Below are 25365 nucleotides of genomic sequence, written 5' to 3'. Positions count from 1 at the left end.
TATATCTTGTTGTTGCTTACAGGGGTTTTGTACAGAATGTCCTTAACCTGAATATTTTCCAAAACATTTTTTAAAACAAACTGGCAAATCAGAAGCAAGAATATAATGAAAAAATAATGAACATTCGGGTCACACCTTTCAGATAATAAACAGAAAAACAAAACAAATATTGCACATTTAGGCTTAATGGGTTCCTCAGCCGGTGTCTGAGAGCATATATCGAGCCATTGTATGCAGGGAAATGTTTGCAGTATGAACACACTGAATAGTTGAGATTCCTCCCCTTGGACTGCAAGAACTTGAAATGCTTGGAGCTTGTAAGAGTGTGGGCTCAGTCTTTAGCAATCGGAGACAAAAACAGAAAATACAAAGCCCTTCTTAATAATGTAGAAACTCATCCCACCCTGCACACCAAACATCTCGGCTGGTTTGCAGAGAAACCGATGCGACTGAGCTTAACACCACCGCTGGACATGACAGAACAACTGAAATGCTAACACAAAAAAAAAAAAAGGTGATGCAGGAGTATGTGTAACTAAAACACAGACGACTGAAAGAAACAGTGATGAAGCACTTCTTGCAAATTTCTGTGTAGAAGTGTTGAGCAGTCAGACTAAAATTTACAGTTTGCTGGAGTATATTTAAGATTATTACTTAGATATTCCCAAAGTGCTGTGATATTAATGGTTTCCTAAAAATAAAGAATGCCGCCAACCTTTTTAATCAGTTTTTGTTGTTTCTACATGCGCTGAATTTGTTACAAGATGTTTTTTTGCAGCCTCACAAAACCTAAATCCATTACAAATTCAAACTAACACCAGAAGAAGCTGCCCATCTACATTTTCACAATCTTAAAGTGCTAACTGGTAGACATTAAACTGTAGTACCACTGATCCTATAAAAAACAAACATTAAACGAGCTCACCATACTCCAATGTATGTCATTACAAGGCACAAACACAACCACAATGTTAAGAAAAAAAACTGTATATGAATCAACAAATTCACAATGTGAAGTCAAACGTATCCATTCGTCTTCTAGCCAGACCAATGTTCTGTCCGTAACAACAATCCCCCCTCAGATTAAAGGCCTTTGAAAATGAACCCCTGAGGAGAGAAGCAGTACAATGTGGAGGAAATACACCCATATGGCTGAACAATAAAAGGAAGCAGAATTTATTGGTTCATTGATAACATTAAGCAGGAAAGCACACCGGTAACGGTTTTAACACGCACTCTGTTTACTATCTGCATGCCTGTGGCCCGGGCCTCGCTTTGAAAGTACAAAATGATCTCAAAACCTTATTATGCATTGAAAGCACGTCCAACGGTGCTCGCTAATAGGGTTATTGTTCCCAGGTTGCTGCCTGGTTTGTTCTAAGAGTCTGTGAGGCGTCGTGAAAGGAACAAATAATTTAAACCGGGAAAAGCAGAGCAGACCTGCTCACAACTTCCCTGTTGTTTGAAAAAAATGTCACCATACTAGTTTTGTTTTTTAATTGAAACAACCTCATATAAATTCTTTTTTTTTTTTGTATTAATGCACTCCCATCTGCTATCTGAATGAACAGGTAAAACATTTAAATGCTCTGCATGCACACAGAGCTTTTCCACTTTACTGTAACTCAAAGCACTTTACAATGTAAATCTAATTCTGCCTCCACTTCACCCATTCACAGAGACGCTCACATGCCAACAGCTGCTTCCATGCAAGGCGCTCGCCCGCCATCTGGAGCGACTATTAGGTTTAGTGTCTTGCCCAAGGACACTTTGGCATGTAGAGGAGCCGGGGATCAAACCATCAACCTTGTGATTAGTAGACAACCTGCTCTACCACCTGAGCCACAGCTCCCCCACAATGACTAGTAGTTTTTGAGTCCATTTCTTAAGACCCCTGCTGCTCCTTAATTATCCCTTAAAAGAACGTTATAAAAACAGACACTGGAAATGACTTCCATGAAATGAGTGATAGCACCCAAATATCTTTATTTTCATACTGGTTAATTTGTTTTTGTACATGTTCATACTGCAAATCAAGGTTTTCAACTGGCAAAATATTTAATTTATAATTAAGTTAAAAAGCACAACTGCACTGAAATGTTTCTGAGTGGATTGTATGAAAACTGGTTCCAGGTTTTAGGCTTGCAGATAAAAATGTAAATAAATCCTGATGTATGTAATTTCATGATCGACATTATTATCCAAACACAAAAATTACTGCAATTATACGCATAATTTCAAGTGCCAACGGTTTTACCTGGTGTCAGGTAATCTTAAAACGGCAAGTGGAGCTTGACAATAAAATAATTATATGAATTATTGTCGCTGCCGTTATCTTAAGAGCTAAAGGGATCAAATGTAATGTTCTTCCAAATCACGAAGAAACTTCAGTGCACACTTCACCAGTACACGACAGTGCACTTTGCGTCATCTTATCTGTGAGATATGAATGCTACTTATAAAAAAAGAAGGAATAACTGTACATTTCTTTTCTGCTCCATTGGAAAAAGTGGGTCATCTTAAACCATACAAGTCTAGAGGTTAAAAAAAAAAAAAAGAACAGCAACTGTCCTGTTGTTCATGATCTTCTACCTTTGGATTCCATTATTTTCTCCTCTTGTATGAAGCGAGTCGAGCAGATCGAGCCTCGAGAAGTTTCAATGCTTCTCCACATCCTCCCTGACAGAAGCTGCACTCCAGGCCTCCGCCCTTCCTTTGTTCAGATTCCTGATGAAGGTGGGAGCAACAGGACGGGCAGAAATACATGTAGCCCCATGTATCACTTACCCCTGAATCAGGCGTGAGTGCTCCTGGCGGGATACACTCAGGTCTCTGCCCTTCTGCAGGGAGAGAATGGAGGTCACTGCTCTGAAGTACAGCAGCCTAGGAGCTATAAACAGCTCGTAGGATGAAAAGGACAGTCGTCCTCTCTAAGAGTTATCAGTGGAGTTCTCATTGCTGGTCGAACTTGAGGACTGGGGGGTAGAGGAGGATGAAGAGGATGAGGAGGAAGAAGAAGAGGAGGTAAAGTTCATCCCTGATAGTTCTGGAGGGTTCGTTGCTGTGTTCTGTCCACTCAAGCTCTTCCTGCACACTGGACACGTGTCATGCTGGAGAAAAACACGAAGCTGTTTTAGTCCCGAGGTTTTACAGAGCAACCAGTCAATATGTTGTGTGAGTGGAAAGAGAACTGAGTAGATGGTACCTGTTCCAGCCAGGGGACTATGCAATCATTGTGGAACATGTGATTGCATGGGAGCTGCCTCACGTTTTCTCCGACGCTGTAATCTTCTTTACACACTGGACATTCCAGTCCCGAAGCTGGATGTCAAAAATAAGTGATGTTAAATGTGATTTAAAACAGATTTTTACATCGGTTTTAGATTAAAGTTTAGCCAAAAACTGACACTGTATTCTTATTTTTAAAAATCTCAATTTAACAGTTGTAACCCTCTGAACTCTAAAAGCCACTGATGTGTTTCAAAGGTATGTAAAAATTACCAAATTGACACCATTTAGGAGACACAAACTCTAAAAACTGTAAAAAAAAATTAGATTTTTGAATGTCCGACACTAATCATGTGTGACATGCAGTTCAATCAAAAATGTAACCAAATCAAAGTTTTAAATAGTGATATTGGATCAAAATCACTTAATTCTGAATGTTACATTTGAAAAACACATTTGATCTCATTAGATTTATGAAAACCAGAACATTTTACACTCCTCAGCACAACTGTGAAGCCATGTGTGACTCAGCTGCAGCCAAGTCACATGACAGAAAAAATAAGGATTATTTGGCTGACCTGGGCTGAACTGCACAATGTGTTTACACAGAACACAAGTTAAAATATAAGTAGCAAATTGTCTATAGTATGTAGAATCTTATTTTTTTTTCCTAGAATGGAGCATTTGGAAAAATGTAGATACTGATTCCAGGTTTTAGTCATTTTTGTAAAATAAATAATTTAAAAGAAATCAACTTTTATTTTTGTCTTCTTTGCAAATTTTATGGCATCATAACTGTCATACTGCACAGGACACATTCTGAGCTCTCTCTACTATTAGTCATGGCTGTACTGTTTTAATAGAGGTGCAGAACTTTCAGTAAAAAAAAAAAAAAAAGAGTGAATAAAATGTGACGGTATCAGAAACGCCCAGAAATGTCTTGGGGTTCAGGGCGGGTTAATAGCAAACAGCCACAGTAAACCCATTTGGGTTCTGCAAAATTAAAAATGAGATGGAAGTCCAACAGGTCTACTTTCAGAGATGCTTTGATGCTGCGCTACTGGTTTGACCTTCTATTAGTTATGCAGATGGGAAGTTGCACAACCAACTCTAAAAAAACTGATGTGATGAATGTGTTAAGTTATTAGGACCCAGTACAGAGGGAGTTTATGATGCAAAACATGTCTGACTATTAAATATAAGTTTTGTATTGACTGCTACATGATGGTTTTAATATGACTATAGATTTCTCCAATGGTTGATTATTAATCCACAAATAAGAAGCATCAAGAACATTTTAAGAATCCGTCACCAGAAAGTTTTCAGCACGATCATGGACCTTGCCTTTGAACCCACAGTAGCCCGTGGTAAGACGCTTCAAAATCAATAACCTTATAATTTTATAACCTGATGAAGGCTCATGAAGCCAGTTTGTCGGGCAAATGGAATTTCCATTAAATTAGATTGTAATGAAAAAAGAGGTTATAAACAGTCATTTTCAAGAAAATTACACTGCTGCCCCACTTTGAGAATAGTAGTTCATCTGATAGAAAAAAAAAGGGAAGCAGCCATAAAACATTCCATGACACCAGTGGCAGTCGTCATCTTTTAACTTACCAACATGTTCATCTGTAATTTGTACTGTAGGAAGACTTTTTATTTTATCCCTATCAGCAGGCGGAGGTCCCGTGTTCTCAAACTGGTTTAATAACTAAACATTAGAGGAGAAAATTGTTAGAAAGGAAATTAAATGAAACACATGCTGTATGCGCATTAGTGTGTGTCATGCAGACAAACACCTAAAATGTGTACATCCAATTAAAAGAACAAAAATCTCATCCGTCTGACATTAGAAAATGTCTTACCTGTGTTATAATAGCATCTAGTCCATTAGCCCCCCAAGCATAGTCCATAGGATTTGAGTGAAGAACGCCCCTTTAAAAAGAAGAGTGGTATTAGATCAAATGAAGCACATTTTGCTGTGAATTTGCTTTTCAATCTTTTACCGCTCTGCTCCACAGACTCACCAGGGACCAACACCAATATTTGGCATTGCAGTGGGTGCAATTATTCCATTCACTAGCTGCTGAATGATTCTACAAAAAAAGAACATAAAAAGTATGTAATGGTTGTGGGAGACTGTCATTTGGGCTATTAAGTTAACAATTTAAGCTCAGAGATGGTTGATAAAACAAGGACATGCAGGACTCCGGTCCAGCGAGTCATTAACTGTACTTCCTACCCCTCTAAAGTAGGAACTCCCTCATGTCGCCCTGCTTGCCGCCTTGAACCGTGACGACTTCTCGGTTGCCTGGCGCCATATCGTTGCCGTGATGCCGTTTCCCTTTCCCGACGGTTCTCTGCGTCCCGGTTGTCCTCTGTTCCCAGTCCAGCCCCGAAGTCGAAGCTGTCATCGAAGACACCCAGGGCGAACTGACCATAGCCCGACGGGAATGTAAACAAGTGCTGGTCTGCATTCTGGAAGACAAAATACATCAAAGCAAACAGACTGAGAAACTGGCGGTAAAATAGAAAGCAGTGACACTTTGTGATTTCTCTACTTAACTTGAACTATTTACAGTTAAAACAACACTACGGGAACGTTCAAGAGCCGTGTTGACTATCAGGTCAAATTTCATCCCAGTGGAAAAATCACAGAACGCCTGCTGACATACGTGTGTGTAGATTCTCAGTCATCCAGGTCGCGGTAATCCTAGAAGCTTCAGTAAAAAGCAACTGGACTTCTCTTCTAGGAGATGTTTCACCTCTAATCCAAGAGGCTTCTTCAATTCTCAGTTCTCAGAACTAAAGAGGCCTCTTGGATGAGAGGTGAAACACCTGCTGACACACAAACTTTCCTCGATTACTGAGGAAACAGTATCATTACAGTCCCAGTGTGTTTCAGTCGACGTGTTCCCACAGAGGTTACATAAACTACCAATCAAGTTAAAAACAGCACCTATTTGACTGGGCAAAGCTAAAACAGCCCAATCATTCAAAATAATATCACTGTACAGAGCAGTTGCAAAAGCAGAAGTGGAAACCTATGATAACTTACACCACGTCTCGTACCGGATCAGCACAAACGTCAATGGAAGCAGTTTTAAGAAATGCTGACTCTATTATGCAACAGTGTTCATAAAGGAGTGAGAGTGGTGTAGAGAAAGGTTATGTGATCGAGATAAAGTCTAAGCAAAGAACGGCTTACAAACCTCAAATGGTTGCTGGTTCTGGGGCCCGCTGGAGATAGTAGACATGGAGCCATTGTCAGCACTAAACAGTGGACAAAGTTACAGTAAATACATTTTACTTCACTACGTCTCATAGATTTCATATTTTCAAACATTTACGATACAATGGTTTTCTGCTATTTCTTCTCCAGAACTCCTCTACTTTCTGACTTCACATGTGAAACACAGCAGCTGTGGTCTCAGTTGTAAAGCTTTTTTTTTTTTACCATGATCAGATGATAACAAATGAAAATGCAGCATCAAGCTGACCCAATAAAGGCAGAAGCCCATGTTAATACTGTTGGGTAGCACCCAGTGTTAACTTTAGTTTTTTTTTGTTTTTGTTTGTTTTTTATGCCCACTCTAAATGAAAAATGGAGATTCTGCCATACACAGCTTTAAGATTGCATCTATTAGCACGAGCAACAAAATTTAAGAGAACAACAAGTGAGATCCACAATCTCTTTGAGACTCAAATCAAATGTAGATGTTGAAAAGCTGACACATGTAGATTTAGAGTACAGGGCAAAGACTCAAACTCCCATTGATATTCTTTAAAGCTGCAGGTGTACAGAAGGGATTTACAGCTTAAATGCCAGCGACTGTAGGTTGGAGAAACATTATAAGGAATAACGGCTGAACATATGAAGTGAAAAACCACAACTGTCACCATCCTCATCTAATGGGGGAAGAATCTTCAAACTGATTCTCCAATAAATACAGTCACAAATTGGGGAAAAAAATACTACCTTCGATGTAGTAAAGTAAACATAATATACATTTTATACACACCTCCTCTCTTCCAGCAGCTCCTCGATGAACCCTGACTCACATCTTGGACACGTATACTCCTGAAGAGACATTAGCAGAAACCAAAACATAACATTCAGTCTTTACTGTGAATTAGAGACAGAAAGAGCTCATTAGAGTGTCACTGTGTGGCAAATGTAAACTGTAACTCGCTGATTAAACCTAAAATAGAGCAATCGCTGAATTAATACAAATCGTTTTAGTTCACAAATCTGACAGGCGACTGTCGAGCTAAAGATGAAAGAGACAACTTAAAGCCATGAGCAAAGAAGAAGCACCAAATTGTCTCTCTTTGAGATGCAACAGATTTGGTGGATTGTCAATATTTTGGACAAGAAGGTCAGCAGAGGATGTACTTCCCCCTGTCCTCAACACCTTCTATTGAGATAACACTGAGACATTAGTTCAATCAAACCTGCACATTATGAATATTTCATACATGAAAAAGACTGTATAATATCAATACTTTCTACATGCAAAACAATATCAGTAGTTTCCACATATCGAATAACAATGTTGATCTTTTCCACATTTAGATGAATCTGTCTTTGTTCCTCCATCAATCCTGCATTTCTCCACTATCGTCTGCTGCTGTGACAGTGTGAGCTTGCCCTCTTTAGAACAAAAGGATTATCTTATCTTGTTCGACTAGCTGTGCCATTACAGAAAGCATACTTCAAATGTGTGTAACCCTATCTGACCCTATCAGCAAATCCTTAGGCAGGCTGAAAGGGTCAGAAATTACCCCAAGAGTGCTAATGCTGTACGGACTGCATTCACACCAGGCTAAGATCTGGTCACAATGGCCAACAAATGGTGTCTGGCTGATTTATTGATTGCATTCCAATACATGCACTTATACCAGGCCTTCAGATGTAAGGAAAACCTGCGATGTGCAACAACAGTGTTCCATCCTGCAGTCATAATCTGACTTCCTATAAATAAACCAATAAAAAGTGTATTAACTATACAGTTTGTATCTGCTTGAATAGGCACGGTGCTAATTTAAACCACAAACATTGAATAGCATATGGCTAATAGACAAAATTGGCAGACGCAAAGAAAATAAATGAATTACTTTGAACTGCACACGAATACCCAACCAAACAGATTGTCATTTCAAGTTTCATTTAATTGGTTGAATGGTGTGAAACCATTGTGTCCAGGGTGCCAACTGATGGGCCAATGTTCATGAGCAGACTATGAATGTCAGGCAGTCTTTTGCCATGAGTTAATTAAGCATGTTCATATTGTGATAATAATGAAGATACAATTTGTTATACAGCGATAAATTTGACCGAGGTAATGCTGTTTAGAACGCGTTCATGTCAGGCTGAGATTTGACCACAATGCGAGCTTGACCACCTGCAAATGCGGTCCAGCTGATCTGATTACATTCCAGCATTGATGCATGGATTTACATTATAAAAGGTACAAATCACATGTTGGTGGAGTTCACTGGGTCTTAGGGTCTTTATTCCTCCTCTCAGGACAGAAATGTTACCATGAAGTCTCTGGCATCCAAAGCGATACTTGCAAACCTTAACAGAGTAGCTGACCCTGTGCTAAACACCTTATAGCAAACCAGCATTTAAGCCAACTCAAAACCACACTTAAACTTGTCACCATAAATAAATGTAACACCTTCTGCTAGAGCTGCACGATATATTATTTCAGCATCAACACTGCGATGTGTGCATGTGCGGTAGTCACATTGCAGGAAGTGCAAAGAGAAAGAAGTCACACATTATTTTTTTTGTTGTTGTTGTTTGTTGCAAAATCAAAACTTGCACAGTTCTCATTTTCTATGACCGGTCTACAAGAAAAGTCTTTGTGACAGAACATAATGTACTGATTTCAGGGTTCTTGGTCACGCTGATTGTTTTCTGGATTTTTTTTTTTCAACTTTATTTACAAGATGAAGAGTCTGTTGACATACAGGCTCCACATATGCACAATGAAAAGGAAGGTTTGGCTGCAAAAAGAAGCACAACATCAGTTGTATGGAAATATTTTTGGCTAAACAAAGGATGGTGTAGACCAAAAACAGGAACTCTGCAGCATCTTGAAAATTGTCACTTCATGAGGAAACATGACTAATTTATTCGGCCACTTAAAATCAGAGTTACAAAGCACTGTACGATGAATGCAAACCTAAAGCAAAAAAAAACATTTTGGATACCTTTACCAGTATCACACAATGTAGGAAAGAGTCCAAACAGCAAAAATAAATACATCCAAATTTAAATGAAGATGCACTCTCCTACAAAGTCTCCCCAATTACTCTAAAATAATAAGTTCCTTCCAAATTGAGATATTTAAATCATCTATAGTCCTATATATTCTGATATCACAATATATGTCAAAGAATGTGAACTATAAGTGTCTGCTTTACTTTCCACAATAAAATAAAATAATCTTTGTTGTGCTGCATCTGCTGTCATTTTGTTTTTTTGTGTTTTTATACCCTAACCCTGATTTCCACAATATGTCATTTTATTGTACATTTTTAGAGTTGAAATGACAAGTGAATACTAACGGGCTATTCTAAACAATGAACCAGCAGTTGTATGAGCTGTTAATGTGACCACCAGTCATTGCCAGCAACCTACAGAAACAATCTACAGACGGCTGATGTTTGACATTGTAAAGAGCACATTTACTGTTCTGTGACGGATCATTCTAGCTTGTGACAGACATGCCACTTATGTGTTTCACTGAATGGCAAAACAAGAACAAGGACGCAGTGGCATTGTTGCCGCTGGATCATTCACATAATCGATTACCAATCTGGCACAGGCAGTCTTAAGATAGACTCGTGTCAGAAGAAAAAAGAGAAGAGAGAAAAAAAATCGACGTTTAAACGCGATGGCAGCGTTAACATTACAATTTACCATCGGTGCTAGTCAATACAGCTAACGATGGGCTAACACGCATAGAAAAAAACACAACATGAGAATTCGCTATACGTCACTAAACATTATATACGTAAAGCCGCAGTGTCCCGTGTGTAGTGACTACGCAGTTAGTGTGTGTATGTTGACAGATCCTCTGTTTAGATAACGAGCTAACTGGTTAGCGTTAGCAAGATAAACGGGAGCTAGCTAATACTGTTAGCATGCTAACTGTTGTCCCGCTGCTACAAGCGATATCTGCTGAGCAAACACCAACGCCGCTGAGTTGTTTTGTTGTCCAGCTGTCTATATCTGTAATTTCTGTCTGCGGTACTTACGGGAAGCCGAGGGCTAATCTCTGCGGAGCACCTGTGACAGAAGAACCGGCTGGGCCATGGAGGAGCTTCAGCCATCTTTAGCCACTAAACAGACAGGCGGAGAGGAGGAGGAAGGACTACGGAGCACCGAGAGGGACAATGTTGACCCACTGGAACATACGACGACCATGTGATTTGAAATGACTGCATTACATCACACACGCTGCATATATAAATGCGTTTTATAAATAAAAATACTGTCAGCCTAAACATCCAGAAAATACGTATTTTTTTTCTGCATTTAACAGAATTTCTGTGACTGTGAATTGTACTATAGATTTATTGGAATAAATGCATTTTATTCAATATAAACAAATGAATTCAAACATCAAAACTCACACATGCACAAAAAAATACTAAATAATCAATATCTCTAAATCCTATATTCACAAACGTGAATTACTAAATATTGCCACATGGTGGTGCTTTTGTGTATCAAGTGTTGAGTTACTGTATTTCACATTGTAGTCAGTGGCTGAAAATACAACACACCCCTCGAAAGGTTTGTTTCCCTTTTTCCTATAGGATCAGTGAGGCTATCATATGCTGCAGAATCTTGCTTAATATTTCACTATTTCACACTCACATGCCAATGCAGAAACAGGAACAGAGGAATGGTTAGTGTAATACGCCCCCCCAACAAACCGGTATCATGCACCACCACACTGTGTCTCCACTGAACTCCTGTTGTCCCTGCAGGTTCACGGTAACCCCTCGCTCCCCCTCCTCACATGAAAACCAGAGATGTGTTTTTGCAATCTGGCATCACACTTGATTTATTTTGACACATGTTACTTTTCCATTGGATTCCTGTCAACCACCTTATGAGCCCAACAGGCATACTTGAATTGTTCATAAGTTGCGCAGCATCTGTTTTTTAAAAACACGTCTCTTTAATGGCGGATTTGTATTTTGTCCTTGATTATCTGACAGCTTTTCCAGGAAGCATTTTATTAAGTGTCAGTCCTCAGACACAAAACAGTAAAGAAGTAACGTTTCACACGGTGTCTTGTTTTACATGAACACAACCAAATTCTCGCTGGCGTCTATCTGTTGGCCCTGAGATAGCAGTGAAGGTCTCAGAAGTGACTTAGTTACATAAGATCTGGAGGACAAAATTACAGATTTTTATTTTGTTTTCAGGTCTGTCAAACTGTCAAATAAAATTTCAGCTATATATATTTTTTTCACAGGTATCCTAAATGTGATCACTCTTGCGGCAGACTGCTGGCTATAAACATGCCACTCATGTCTGGAGTATATTGTGTGCTTGGCAGGACATGTTGAGAGTAAGTAGGAGTTCCCATCCGACCGCCCGTCAGCCAATCGTGGCTCTCAAGCATTCTGGCCTGATTTTTACGTGAAAACATTTGGTTTCATGCTCTTGAGGACAGTAGCCCTGGATGCTACCAGCTGGATAGATGTGTTATGGTTGTTTTTGCATGAAAAATACTGGATGGATTCAGTGTGTATTTACGCATGCAGAAAAAAAAACTTTTCTGTTATGCATTCAGTAAGCCAACTGCAAAATGTTAGAGAAACAATATCTGCATTTTCAACACAGAATGCAAAACATAGTCATTAATCATGATGAAAAGACTGCATGTTTCAATACAGTAGAGCTCACACTGTAACCCAGTTAGGTCCTAATGTGCTTTCTAGGTCGGTGTTGTGTCTGATCCGGTGATGTGGGAGCTGGAAAGACTCGGCTGTCCCATGGACCGAGATTAGAGAGGGTCTGATAGCACCGAGGTTTGCTATGTCTGCCTGGCTGAGGTAAGCCATTGTCTCCCTGCACCCAGTGCGTCACAGCCATTGCAGTCGAATGCTCATTGTAGCAATGCAATCTGGGGAGTGAGTGACTGTGGGTCAGAGTGAGGTCATGTGAGCAGCAGAAAACAACTCTTGCCAGACTGAGAGGCCTCCCATATCATGTAGTTTTAGGTCAGTCAAAAAGCTGGATTGGAGATATTCACACCAAAAATGTTTCCTTCTGCAGGTAAACTGCTCTTCTTATGAGGAAGTATAGATGTATTTCTTGCTGTAATGTGGATTAAAACACTGTATTTTAGAAGACTGCAAGATTTGAAAGTGTACCAGCACTGCAATAGAGTAGCTTTTTGTATGCATGTGCATGTATGTGCACATACATTCAAACCAAGTGACTTATTTAACACATCTTTCGTCGTTTTCCTGACCTACTTTTTGTGGTTTAATTTCTCTTACATTGTAAAAGCAGTAGAGCGTTGGAGCCAAGGCAGCAGACAGATATGCTGCAAGGGACACTGCTGCTTTTGTCACTCCATAGAGTTTTTCCAGACACTCCAGCCAGGATTGCCCCACACTGTCCCTGTGGGCCCCCGAATCAGACTCGCATACACGCACAAACACACACACGCAGACACGCACATCCACACAATCAGCAATAACAGCCGCCTGCTGGAACTTCCTGGGCCTCTTAGTCATGCGTCACTTGTTTTCAGTCCCACCCATCGAAGACTCTCGCTTCGTCCAGACACACTCTGTCTGAGGCCATGTGTCACAAGACCTGTGCATCAGGCGCGCACGCACACACACACACACACACACACACACACACTGCAAGATCCCTGAACAAACAGCAAGAAGGCAGTGATGGTCAAAGCTGTCTCTAACAAAATAAACCCAGCACATCCATGAACATGCATATACTCATATCTGGATCACAGCAGGTATCCCTTCTGTTCTGTGCAGTGTTTTTCCACTCTACTTGTGTTCCAGAACAAAATCCCATGATACAGCATTGGTACATAAGTGTTTGGGATTACATCACTGAGCAGCTAACAAAATATAGATGTTGCTAGAGGAACATATGTGTACAATTAACAATTTAGGGTTCAACCAACTGTGTTGTAGTGGGGTGTTTGTGGTTACTCACTGCAGATGTTTCAGCAGAGTTTAACTTTATCTGCTTTTATTGTTTCATTAGATTGCGGTAACCTGATCTGATCATTACCATTTTTTTTTTTTTTTGCACATTTCATTCTTTCAGTGTGTCTCTGTGTTTACTTCAGTGCTACAGTGCAATTTGTTTTTATTGCTAAACATGTTTCAGCAATGCTAATGGTGTGGAACAGGAATAGCAAAGTGCACCACTTTGATCCAGACTGAAACATCCTGACAGCTATTAAATTGGCTCAAAAAAAACTATCAGATGGATTGCCATAAAATGTGATTTCCTACAGACATACATGTTCCACCGGGAATAGCTTTAAAAACTTTGGTGATCCCTAAAATTACGTCCCATTCCGACGTCATGTCAAAATAGAATTGAGAAGTCAGAGGAGCTATTTTGGGCGCTCTTAGTTCTGAAAATAAAATTCCCATTCATCACTCTTGTGTTTTTCCACATGGATGTATTAAAAGATCTTCTCCCTAATACGTCTATGAATTTTTTTTTCTCCCAATATGAATGTGAAATGTAGGATGACTCACACTTGGAGCGCTTCTGGTGCGTTGGAGGAACATAAAACTCTCTCGGTTAAATCATCAGTTCCTGGTTAACTATTGCGTTTAAACATATCTGGTTCTTTGATTAAAAAAGATGAAGGCTGTCTGTGCTGCCATAATAAAAACTGTTTCATGGGTTGTGTACTATATTGACCCATCCGATATGTCGAAATGACAGACAAAGCATGGTTTCCCAGAAACAAAGCTGAAATGATTCTAATGAAATGATTAAAAAGGGTTGCTACAACATCAAAGTATGTAGTTGTTGCATTATCTGGGGGAGTCCAGTGTTTCTATGAAAATCTATCTCTGGGATGACAGAATTGGGAAAAAACGCTACTGGATCTGGTGGCTTTTTTCATTTTCCAAGTCTTATGTAAATTTCTGATCAAATGCGTTACAAAATAATAACATTCCACTTAACATTTATAGCACCTTTGGCATAGTATTGTCTTAATTAGCCACTGAATATTATACATGCTAAACATTAGCATGCCAGTTTTGTCGTTGAGCGTAGTTCCATGTTAACCTTAGCATTTAGCTTAAAGCACTGCTTAGACTAGACTTGTTAAACAGTTTACACTCACTGATGCCATTCTGAAATCTTCAGAATGGCCTAAGGCTTGCATGTGGTAATTTATAATAAGTATAGTCTAACTAACCATTACTCACAGAACAAAATGATGCACTCGAGGGTGCATCATCGCCCCACTTGAGGGTAGAAAATTCCCCACTTGAGCTTTGGTTTTGACGTGCGGTGTGTTCTTGGTAAATGTGTGTCTGTTTGCATGTATGCCGGTGTGGTTATCCAGTACAAAGTCCAGAGTTATTGGAATATTTTGCACATGCAGCATGTGTGAGTTAGCAAATATTTGCTCACACAAATGTCTCATATTAACAGAAGTCCACACTGTGCAACGCTCCCAGATCCATACATGAGGTCAGTTAATGTAAAACTGACCCTCTTTCTGTGTCTGTAGGAAGAGGCACCACGAGGGCCGTCGATGTTTACTTGTGTTTACACTGTTCTAGTTTGACCAGTGCAGCACATCTTCTGACAGATGACTGAATTAGCTCGTAGCTATTGTAGCTGTTCGTCCAAAAGACTCTGTTGATAATGAACAGGCAAATAAATCAAACGAAATCTGAGCCAGAGCAACTTTTCCACGCTCATCTTTGCTGAATTTGCGAAACGCATGACAGCAAATTAAATGCCTGAGCAATTTTCCACAACGACCAACCAACTTTCCATTATAAACAAGTATGTATCTGGCCAAGGCTCATAAAAAAGAAGGTATTCTTCTATGCGAGAGCCACCTGAAAAGCTGATGTGAAATTATGGTCACGGTCTGGTGATTTTCCAAGCCTCAAACTGCACAATTGGTCTCAATTTGAGTCAGGTTTGGGAGCTATGTGCAGCCCAATTATCACACTTCATGGACTTCCTTCGTATTATGCAACTTGATATTTCAAACCAGAGTTAATTCAATGACCTTGTGGCTGCCAAGGCAGAGAGGCAATAACCTCATATTGTCCCAGGCACACGTTTCCAAACACTTGAAACCCCCCCATGAGGTGATTTTACCTTCATATTTATGGATCGTAACGAAGCAAATTCATCACAGACAACAACCAAATATTCCATCATAATGTTTAATATATTTTTACAGAGCCTTGCAGTCGGTCTTGTTGTGCTTCTTGTACGTTTTCCTCGTGTTAAGGCTTGGTACATATGGGCCGGACCACACGCAGCGCCCGTGGAGAAGCCATCCCAGAGGTCACGACGAGGAAGTAAAACAACTCACCAAGAATAATTGGGGATAATTAGCATTTACACAACTTCCTAACTCTGCTGATTTGTTGTTGAAGATCTGATGCTGAAAAACACAGTTGATTTGCAGTACGCTGGCCTGGATTTAGGTTGTTGCTTAAAGTGGTTGGGAAGTAAGCTGATTTGAGTGCAGAGCTTTGCTGTCAACATTTCTACGAGACAAATTAATCAATAGTCTGCTTTTTTTTTTTTGGTGTCCTTTGCCTGACATCCACCCTGCAGCACTAAAAGCATGAGCTGATCAGACCTGTAGTAAGACCTCAGAGATTTCCCTCCCAGTATTTGACATCGTCATGTTCACCGGGTTTGGAACTGCTGAGTGAGTTGTAATCTGTGGCGACAGTTTGATTGACCATCCGTGTAATTTCCCCCTAACAGAATCTGCATTACCTCAGATTATAAAAAGTAAAGAAAGCCTTTCCGAGAAGTACATAAAACATGATCTGTAGCTGTGCCAACTATAATACTGGAGAGTGGGCTGTTGTGTCAGTGCAATGATCAATTGTCAGAAGTAAAATATTATGCATGTGTGGTAAATTAAAAAGACGTGCCATGTAACAAAGCAGCTCTGAGAAAATAATGTCTCAGGAAGATATATTCAAATAGAGTGATGGATCTGATATCTATTAGTTTCAGCTGTGGGACGGAGCTGTTTACAATCCAGTGGCGCGATCCAGAGAGTGGGTGGTCTCCGAAACACTCCACAGCGCCTCGGTTTCATCACAACATCATTTCAGACCTAAATGTTGGCTGTTAACTTACTGGAAGTAGTACGGCAAGCTGGAGGAAATGATACCATGTGGACGTTGTTGAGAAAGAAACTCGACATATCAGAGCAGGATGATTACGCATCCCTGAGATCTCAGTGTGGGCGTCACATTATGGCCCCATGTGTTTGTCGGGATATAAACAACTCAGCCAGGGGTTGTGATGTAATGTGTGTGACTGATCCCATGGTCATAACAGGTGAGCTCCAAACAGGAGGGATGCAGCCATAATCACACCCACACACTCACACACACACACACACACATATAAAGTCATGTTGAAGTGGGAAGGGAGCCTGACACCTTTTTGGACACGCCACAAAGATGTCAAGAAAAAAAAAAAAAGAGAATGAAATATGGAGCAAAGTGGGCAGAGAATTCCTGAGGTCTCTTGTTGAGTGTAATTAGAATAGCTCTGAAATGGCTCATAGGTTTAGGCTGTGGTTATGTCATTACCACCCCTGGTGTGACAGAGGCGCATCATATCCGACATCCGTCAGAGGGCTATGTGGGTAAAAAAAAAAAAAAAAAGAGATATACAGGTTGTTCCTGGTGAAGGTATTACACAGTCATAATGACAACAGCAAATGGGGTTTTATTTGTCTTGAACAACATGTACCTATCGTGATGGTTTGTCCAGATACATGTACCAAAAATGCTGCCTCAACTTTATTTTTGTGTATTTTGGCTGAAAAAAAAAACACATGTGCACCTCAAAGCGTGGCGAATGCTTTATTCCAGTGGGTGTTCACTGCAAATTCCTGTGGGGTTGAGACACTTCAAGCTATGACAAGGAACACTGGTTTGTTGAGTTTACTGTGCGGGTCGCACAAGAATTTATAGATGATAAACGCTGTGGGAATAACTGGCTTAAACATCCTATGTAGCACATGGTATAGTGAGGCAGGTAAAGGCATGATATGGGGAATAAAATTCAGTTTATTAATCCAAAACCGGTGTGACTATAAAATGCAACGACTGCTGAGGTGACATCTCTATGCCTGATGACAAAATCTGACCAATAAGTTTGTGTGGCGTCAAAACTTCTTTGATTCCCTCGGATCGATCAATCACACATGACTTTGTACACAATGAGTCAAAATCATTCAACGATCCATCTCTGAAAGAAGACATTTTTGTGTGTTTTATGTGTGGGCACAGCAACGGCCCCTCGGTGGCATTGTTATGTGCCCTGTTCGAACTAACAAAACATCTAATTCCATTCCCAGTGTAATAAAAGGGTACTTGGACAGGAATATAAACATCTCCCTAAAGTTGAACCAGATGCTGCTGCATGGCCGAGCGCAGGATTCGGAGGAGGGAGAGCTACAGACAGAAAAACAAGGGAGGTACTTTACACAGGAAAGTGAGTCAGTACCCAGGCCTCGGCACCATCGAAACATTCATTCCTTCGCCCTCCGTCCCCCTGACCCATCCCGCCTTAATCCAGAGCAGGGGGATATCCCTGAGGAGACAGGGAGAGGAAAGCTGCCCAGCCTGGATTTGATTCCCCGCCGCCTTGAGGCCTTGACAGGTCTTTCGAAGAGGCGACTCAGCTGCTGCACGCACAGGAGAGGAGGTCTAACCACTGCACGCACAGACTGGCAGCGTCTGGGTGGCTGCTGGAACCTCATCCGCCACCCAAAACCCCAAATGTGGGAGCAAAACAGCGTAGGGTGCAAGTCGCCTTTGATTGGAACCAACTACGATTTGGACTGTGACACAGATTAGCAAATGTAAAATATTACAAAACGCATCTTGGACACTGTTTCACAGTTGCAGTGCGCTGGTTGTCTTCTATTTAAGCTTCAATGTCAAGATGAATTGAGATATAATGGAGAAAGCAGATTGTAGATTTTAATCTGTGGCCAAGGAACAAATGGGTTCCAGTTTTATTCTAAAAGAAAGAAGACACGTTGTGACAAATATTAAACTTTATGTTGTTTTGAAGTGGCAGTACAAAAATACAAAAATATGTTGATGCATTTATCATTCAAATTTCACAGTAGGTACACAGGTAGGTACACATGAGACTGTTATTTACAGAAGAATCATTCAAATGTTACACTATGAGGACTAAAGTATCCAGACATCTGCTTTGAGTTTCGAGGATTTAATTGGATCACTTGACCGTTTGGAATCTGCCATCCGTTCGTGTGGATCTGTGCAGGTTTACCAGCGTCAGCAGCAGATTGACTCAGTTCTGATGGCAGCATAATCCGGTATGTTCAATTGGCGCAAATGACGAACCATTTCCCAGACAAATTTAATTTTCCTTAAAGTCAGGCGGTGCTAATTACATTCGTCTATCTGGTAAGTTCTTTAAAAGAAAAAAAAAAAAAGAAAAATGTCCAATCCAATCAAAGCAGCAAAACAGCATCAGAACCAACTAGCAAGACCTACAAAAAATGCATTTGTAACACAAAGCCAAGCCTTCAACAGAGGAGGTATTGTAGAGGGCTTGGGGTTGTACCAACAGACTCCTTCAAACACAACCAAACTGTTAATTTTAGTGATCAGCGGGTGGCCAAGAGCTTGGACCAGGATCCAGAGTAAACATGTGTAGGGGGGGGGAAGAGAGGGCGAGAGACTATACAGGTCTGTTTAGGTTGAACCTCTTCCTCACCACCCCGACTAAAGCTGGAGTATGTACAGTAGAACTATAGCCGTCTTGTTCTTGTTTTTGCGGCGAATTGAAACCACATTGGCAGACTATAAACTGGGATCAGCTTTCAAAACAAATTAGCATTGCTTTCCATCAGCTCGAGGGAAATGGAGACTGTACAATTGGAGAAAGTTGTGAAATGCCAATACCAGTGGCTGCTTATTGTACATACACAATCAACAAACAAAACAATAAATATATTTCTTTTTTTTCTTTTTTTGTTTTTGCATCAGCTTTCCCAAGGGGTATATAAACTTGTTACTGGGATAAAAACATAAATAGAGCTTGCTACCTTCTCCAATAAATAGTACTGGTATTCTATTTACAATATGCACACATCTCCCAAAGAGCTCAAGAGATAAATCTCCATTCATCCTGCCTCTACTTCCCAAACTAACACAAGGTTAACACAGATTGTTTCATATCAAATGCATTGTCATTTTGTGTACAAAGGGGAGTGATTGTCAAAAAAAATAAAAGAAGAGGTCATGATGGGAAGCTAGTGGTGTGAAATGTTTCTTGCAAGAAGGCCGTGAAGGATCTTCCGTCTAGACTGCGTTCTCCTCGCTGCCTTCAGTAGATTTCCGAGGTGGATCTGGACAGAAAAAGAAGATTTAAAATTGGCATGCATGTACCAACAAATAGAGAAAGGACTAAAGAGAGGTGTGTTTAGGTTGTCTTACTGTTGCAGTGGCCATAGTGGCGGACTCCTATGGAGCGGCCGAGGAAGCAGGTGGCCCGGCGGAGGTGGCAGGCGCTCGGATAAGTGACGTTGTCGTTGCCACAGATCGGCTGCTCAGACGGCATCGGTATTGGGCAAGGCGTGGTGCGGCACATGACGCAGTGGGCGCTGTTGGTCTGGTCGGTCACGCAGGTGTGAGTTCCCGGACACACCACGCTGGAGCAGGACTCTGTAAAAAAAAAAAAAAGGCATAAAGGATGCATTCAGACGAATTTGCTTTTGTGCCGAACAGCTCAGCTTGCACAGATGAGATGAATCTCGCTTACTCTTGCACTCTCCCTGGTACATGACCTCCAGGTCCGGGTGTCCCATACAGCGGGCCATGAGCAGAGTGCACTCATCCTTATATGACTTCCCGTCGCTGCCGCACACAGCATGCTTCCGGGAAATGTGAGAGCAGTCTGGAGAGCACACACACTGGGGCCTTCCCGTCTTCATCTTGCAAACCTTCCCGGGGCTGCATTTGACTCCCTCACATGTCTCTGCACACAAGAGAAGCACAGCGAGCGGTTTCCATGTGTGTCAGTGTCAGTTACTGTATTAACAAGTCTGTAGACATCAGGTGATTTCGTCGGCATTTTCACACAAAACAAGACTGAAATCTTGGGGTTTTCCCAGACCATAACACAATTTTCACCTTGCACAATATTTACAATAATCACATCTCTTTATTGACCGTTACACACAGAGGTGTCTCGCCGGGTGGAATGTGAGGCTGGCGTGTTTTCATAACACATCTATGTGTACGGCTGCACTCAGACTGGGCTGAGCTCCTGCAGGGGGAATGGAGGAGGTAGACGGGGTTCAAATAGCTGTCGGAGAAGTTTACTGGATGAGAAGTGAGGAAGCCCCGGGCTCCTCTGACACCTCATAATGTCAGAGCACAGGGGGAACTGTAATCCTACACAGTGCAGAGTCAACAGAAGACAACGCACACAGGTCTCTTCCCAGGACCTTTTCTGAGTCCGCGGAGATGATGCCTGATCAGCTCAGAGTCCTGAGGATTCAGTAAACAATCAGAACCTTATTTCCTGTTGCTAGTACCACTTCAATATCCTGTGTTTTTCTTCTCTTACTCCACTGGCCTGTTTTTGGTTCATTTCCATCTCTTATTTTTGTTTCTTGAGGTGCATACATTTTCTCTCTCTATCTCCTCTGTTTATCCCAACGAGGTGATCTTTGAATACGGTCTGTTGAGGACGTCAGGGCCTTTTTCTGAACTGACAAGTTTTCAATCAATGCGGCACTAACGATAGCAATGCTTTCCTCCCACAGAATTCCAAATGATCAAGACACATTATGATTCCCAGGCATCTGGGCATGTGGCAGGCATTTATTCCAGACTGCAGGAATGTATTTTCTTGTTTTGCTTGTGAAGGAAAACAGGGCTTCTTTTTAACTAGCTTTGGAAAAAGCCAACACATAATGAAGGGAGGAAAGGAAACGCAGGTTCTGATTCATTTGCGATGAAATGTAATTGTTTGGCTTCATGCAAGAGTGAGTTTAACAAAGCTGTTTGCTACCTCTGAGTGCCTGATTATTCCAGGTTAATTTAACTCCACGACGAGCCAGAAAAAGTTGAGGTTGGGCGTGTTTTCCTCAAACTGCTGGTAGTTAGTATTTTTACTGGAATTTATCAACATGGAGACATTCAGATTGATCACATAGTGCAAGAGCGGCTTACGAAAACAGACTTTATCTGCGAGTGAACCTGAATGAACCTCGCACAGATTCCAGGAGGAGGACGTTCCTCAGGACAGCTGGAGTTATGTGGATCGCCTCTCCTTGATCCACGTCTGCAATTTGTTAGAAAGCGGCATCGGGAACTCATTGTTTAAATGTCATGATTCACAAATGACGTGTTTCGAGTGAACTTTCGCTAACTCTCCAAGAGATGCCAGGGGTTACATTGTGTAATGGAACAGCCAATTTATCAATTATGACCGTGATATTTGAAATTTCGTTTGTTTTACGTCAGTAAATTGCATCCAAACAGTTACTGAAACTCTTTGTGCTCACCACAAAACAACCACCTGACAGTAGCAGCATGGGGCCAGTAAAACACTTTTTATAATGTTAATTCCGAATGTGACTGTTAAGAATTTAAATCCAGGTTTAAAGCGGTTTAGTTTGGCTTTTAACTCTGACTAACAAGGTGCCCTGCAGTGATTAATCAAAGCAGTATATGGTTCCTTCTACTTGGCAGATTTAACTCATTACTTTTTTTTGTTTGGTTGTTTACCTTTGCATGGTTTACAGGAGACGATGCCGAGGAAGCCCAGCAGGCTGACCTCATTCATGGGCAGGCTGGTGTTGGACCACGCCGTGTCCAGGCGGCCCCCGGCACAGCACTCCTCCCTGGTCACCCCTCTCATCAGCACCATGTCGCACCTTTGGTCCTGACTCTGCTGCAGCCAGCACATCCCGGCTGGAGAACAGAAGTTTATTAAAGCACATGGAAACTAATACGAAAGCGTATCGTGTCATTTTGATCGCTCGTCGGTTCGACTTCAAGTTTTACGGCTCATCATAAAACAGTTTTTTAAGTAAAATCCCCATAAATAGCATCTGTCCGTTAGGATGTTTTAGTGGGTTTTCATCGTACATCATTTCTAACTTGCAAACAGGCAAAGAGCAGGAAACTCATCATCTATATATTAGTTTAAAACAGAAGCATACACTACTTTTTTCATAAAGTTAATTTACAGTAAAGGTAGTACACGAAAAGTACCTCAACCACAGGTCAAAACACACACAGAAAAGTTTACTCACCACCGGCAGGATTCCTCCCAATCTGATAGAAAGTGAGAATCACCCCCAAAACAGAAATCAAAGGGCTCATTGTGTACTCTGAGTTAGTATAAAAACCTGTTATTTTTTTTCCCCAGAAGGTTGTCTAAGTAAATATCTACAAGGAGAAGTGATGTTCCAAACACGGCGTCTCACTCTAACTGAACTCTGCAAGTAGCTCTCCCTTATGTGAATGAATGTGTTGTGGATAAGTGATGTCGTTCCCCCTCTGTATAAATATTTAGCCCAGATGGAATTATGCTGCTGGGATGGGCGATCCTCTCAGCCAGTAATAAGCCAGGGCAGGACACAGTTTGACTCTGACTCAATTTCCAGAGTCGGGAAATGATCCATGCCCTCCAGCGCCAGACGCTGGGCACTTATATGACCTCACAAAACATTTTCACACCATATTAGACTAATTAAAGGCTAATTAAGTCCTGGAAAAAGATTCAATTAATATTTTTTTGTTAGTCTTTTCTTGATTAAACTTTTCAGCTTTTTCAAAGACAGTATATTTATTTTAAAGATTTAAGCTCAAGTTAGGGTATATTTTTTAAATACCTTGTTCAATAACAACCTCTAAATGTGACTTTTTATTTTATTTTTGTGCCTGGTGGTCGTTTTATTCTGAAATATCTTTTTTTTAATGTGGCGTAACTCTGAGATCTTCTTACAAAACATATACCACTGGAATATTTTTCTGTCTATAAGCTGCTCTATGCGGTTTTTTGGTAGAAATAGATGGCATACTTATTTCTAATCTCATTATTTTGTTCAGAAATCATCTTCTGAAGCAACACGATCCAGCAGTGACCTTCAACTGTGCTTCTTTGTAGTGTGGAAGGAAAAGCACCGCTATAACAAAGTGGTTACTTTTAAGGCTAATCTAAAATGGTTTGTGGGAATATTATGTTGAATTAAATTACAATCAAGCGCCTACATACATACGTATATTCGTATACATCTGGAGCACGTGAATAACTGAGTCCATTTGCCTGTCAGACTGCATTTGTCTTGACTGTCTGGGTTTATCAATAAATGCTTCACTCTACATCTGCGGTTAAAATAATAGCAAAAGAGATGACAGGGAGGAGAGGGAGCGAAGGTGGTCTACCCTTGAGCAATATATCAAGTTCAATAAACAAAACTATGTCGGAGCTTATCAAGAAACACTCACATCTGCCCCCTCATTGTTAGTCTGTGATCAGACACAGACAGCCACAGACTGAAAACACACTGGGAAAAAAAAACAAAAAAATACTGTGGATATAAATACAGTATCTGTCAACTGTAGGGACAGACACGTTTGTTGAGCACCACCCAGGCTTCAGAAACGACACACTGGAGGTGACTAGAGGCTAATCTGTGCTGGATCAGAACATCTGCGCTGCTCGTCTCTCTTCCTGCACTCATTCACCCCTGACACTGAGAGGTATGCACTAATGACAAAGTTATGTGCCCATCTGTCTGTCACAGCTTCTTTTTTTTCCCCCTCTCTCTCTCTAAATGTTCCCGTTTGATCACTGGTAAGGGGTGGGGTGAGATGAGGGGGGGGGGGCAAATGAAGGTAGCATATGCTGTAGTATCTGAGTCTATGTGAATGATGTTGGCTTCTTCAGCGGAGATCCCCCAGGGCAACGAAGGAATGCTGCCTGACCTAGGAGGGGAGGAAAGACGAAAAAGAGAGCACTGAGTGATGGCTGTGGGTGGCCTGCCTCTTCACTGGGTCTCTGCAGATCCACTCAGCTCCTCATATGGTTTGGATCATCACCGCCGAGCCATACAAATGAATGCAGCATGGCGGGGACTCTGGAGCACCCACTTGTGTATGATCTTTATTAAGGTGCAGCTTACTGTGTCCGATTGTTGAGGAACACTGGTCTGTTTCATGTGGTTCGGCTCTGAGGGGCGGCATGAAATCGGAGAAACGCGCTGCGGACTGTGTCTAATGTGAAATGGAGTGAGTGCATCTCATGACAGGGCAGGTGTGGGGCTCAGTGTCACACTGTACATGACTCCGTAACCGCACAGAAAAGGTAAAAACACCGGCGCCATCTAGTGGAGGAGGCTTCAACATATAGAAATACATGAAACAGTGCTATGGACTCAGAATGATATGTTATGAGGTTATGTATATACTGAGTTATACACTAGCCTGAGACATATGATAGACTTCAAGCAAATAAATGTGAATACTCTGCTTCATATGGGGCCACAAACTTAATAACATGGAACCATGAACAAACACAAATAATTGAGGATAGATACAAAAGCTTCACTTTACAACTAAAACAAAGGTTGTTCACTATGAATCTATGCAGAGATGTGTTTAACTAAACTCATATAACCGTCTGCTTTTGTTTTTTTCTTTTAATGTTAGTATTAGAGAGTTGAACCTAATGTAATTTTAGTTATCTAGCTGAACTAGCTCCCTAAAGGTAACGTAAATCTAACTTAGAGTGATGCCTAAGCAGCCAATTTCCACTTCCTTGCCCCAATATTCTAAAGACGATTATATGAAACCATGCTAGACATATTA

General features: G+C 41.0%; 2 protein-coding genes across 2 annotated transcripts; both read right to left on the bottom strand.

Annotated features, from left to right (window-relative positions):
* Positions 1-705: 705 nt before the first annotated feature.
* Positions 706-10612, bottom strand: LOC103371207 (E3 ubiquitin-protein ligase RNF126). Its single transcript, XM_008300457.1, has 9 exons — positions 10501-10612; positions 7251-7309; positions 6441-6501; positions 5471-5706; positions 5256-5324; positions 5094-5163; positions 4846-4939; positions 3206-3321; positions 706-3110 (listed from the first exon to the last, which is right to left on the bottom strand). Exons 1-9 carry the CDS (start codon positions 10573-10575, stop codon positions 2931-2933), a joined length of 960 nt encoding a protein of 319 aa, XP_008298679.1. The 5' UTR covers positions 10576-10612; the 3' UTR covers positions 706-2930.
* Positions 10613-18542: 7930 nt separating this feature from the next.
* On the bottom strand, positions 18543-23027 carry fstl3 (follistatin-like 3 (secreted glycoprotein)). The gene is made up of 5 exons (XM_008300444.1): positions 22806-23027; positions 22276-22461; positions 20300-20515; positions 19975-20202; positions 18543-19886 (listed from the first exon to the last, which is right to left on the bottom strand). Exons 1-5 carry the CDS (start codon positions 22873-22875, stop codon positions 19840-19842), a joined length of 747 nt encoding a protein of 248 aa, XP_008298666.1. The 5' UTR covers positions 22876-23027; the 3' UTR covers positions 18543-19839.
* Between the last annotated feature and the right edge of the window lie 2338 nt (positions 23028-25365).

Source organism: Stegastes partitus, unplaced genomic scaffold (genome assembly GCF_000690725.1).
Source record: "Stegastes partitus isolate 25-593 unplaced genomic scaffold, Stegastes_partitus-1.0.2 Scaffold33, whole genome shotgun sequence".
In the NCBI taxonomy this organism is placed as follows: Eukaryota; Metazoa; Chordata; class Actinopteri; family Pomacentridae; genus Stegastes; species Stegastes partitus.
Note: the sequence above shows the minus strand (reverse complement) of the source record. Positions and strands in the feature narration are given on the sequence as shown.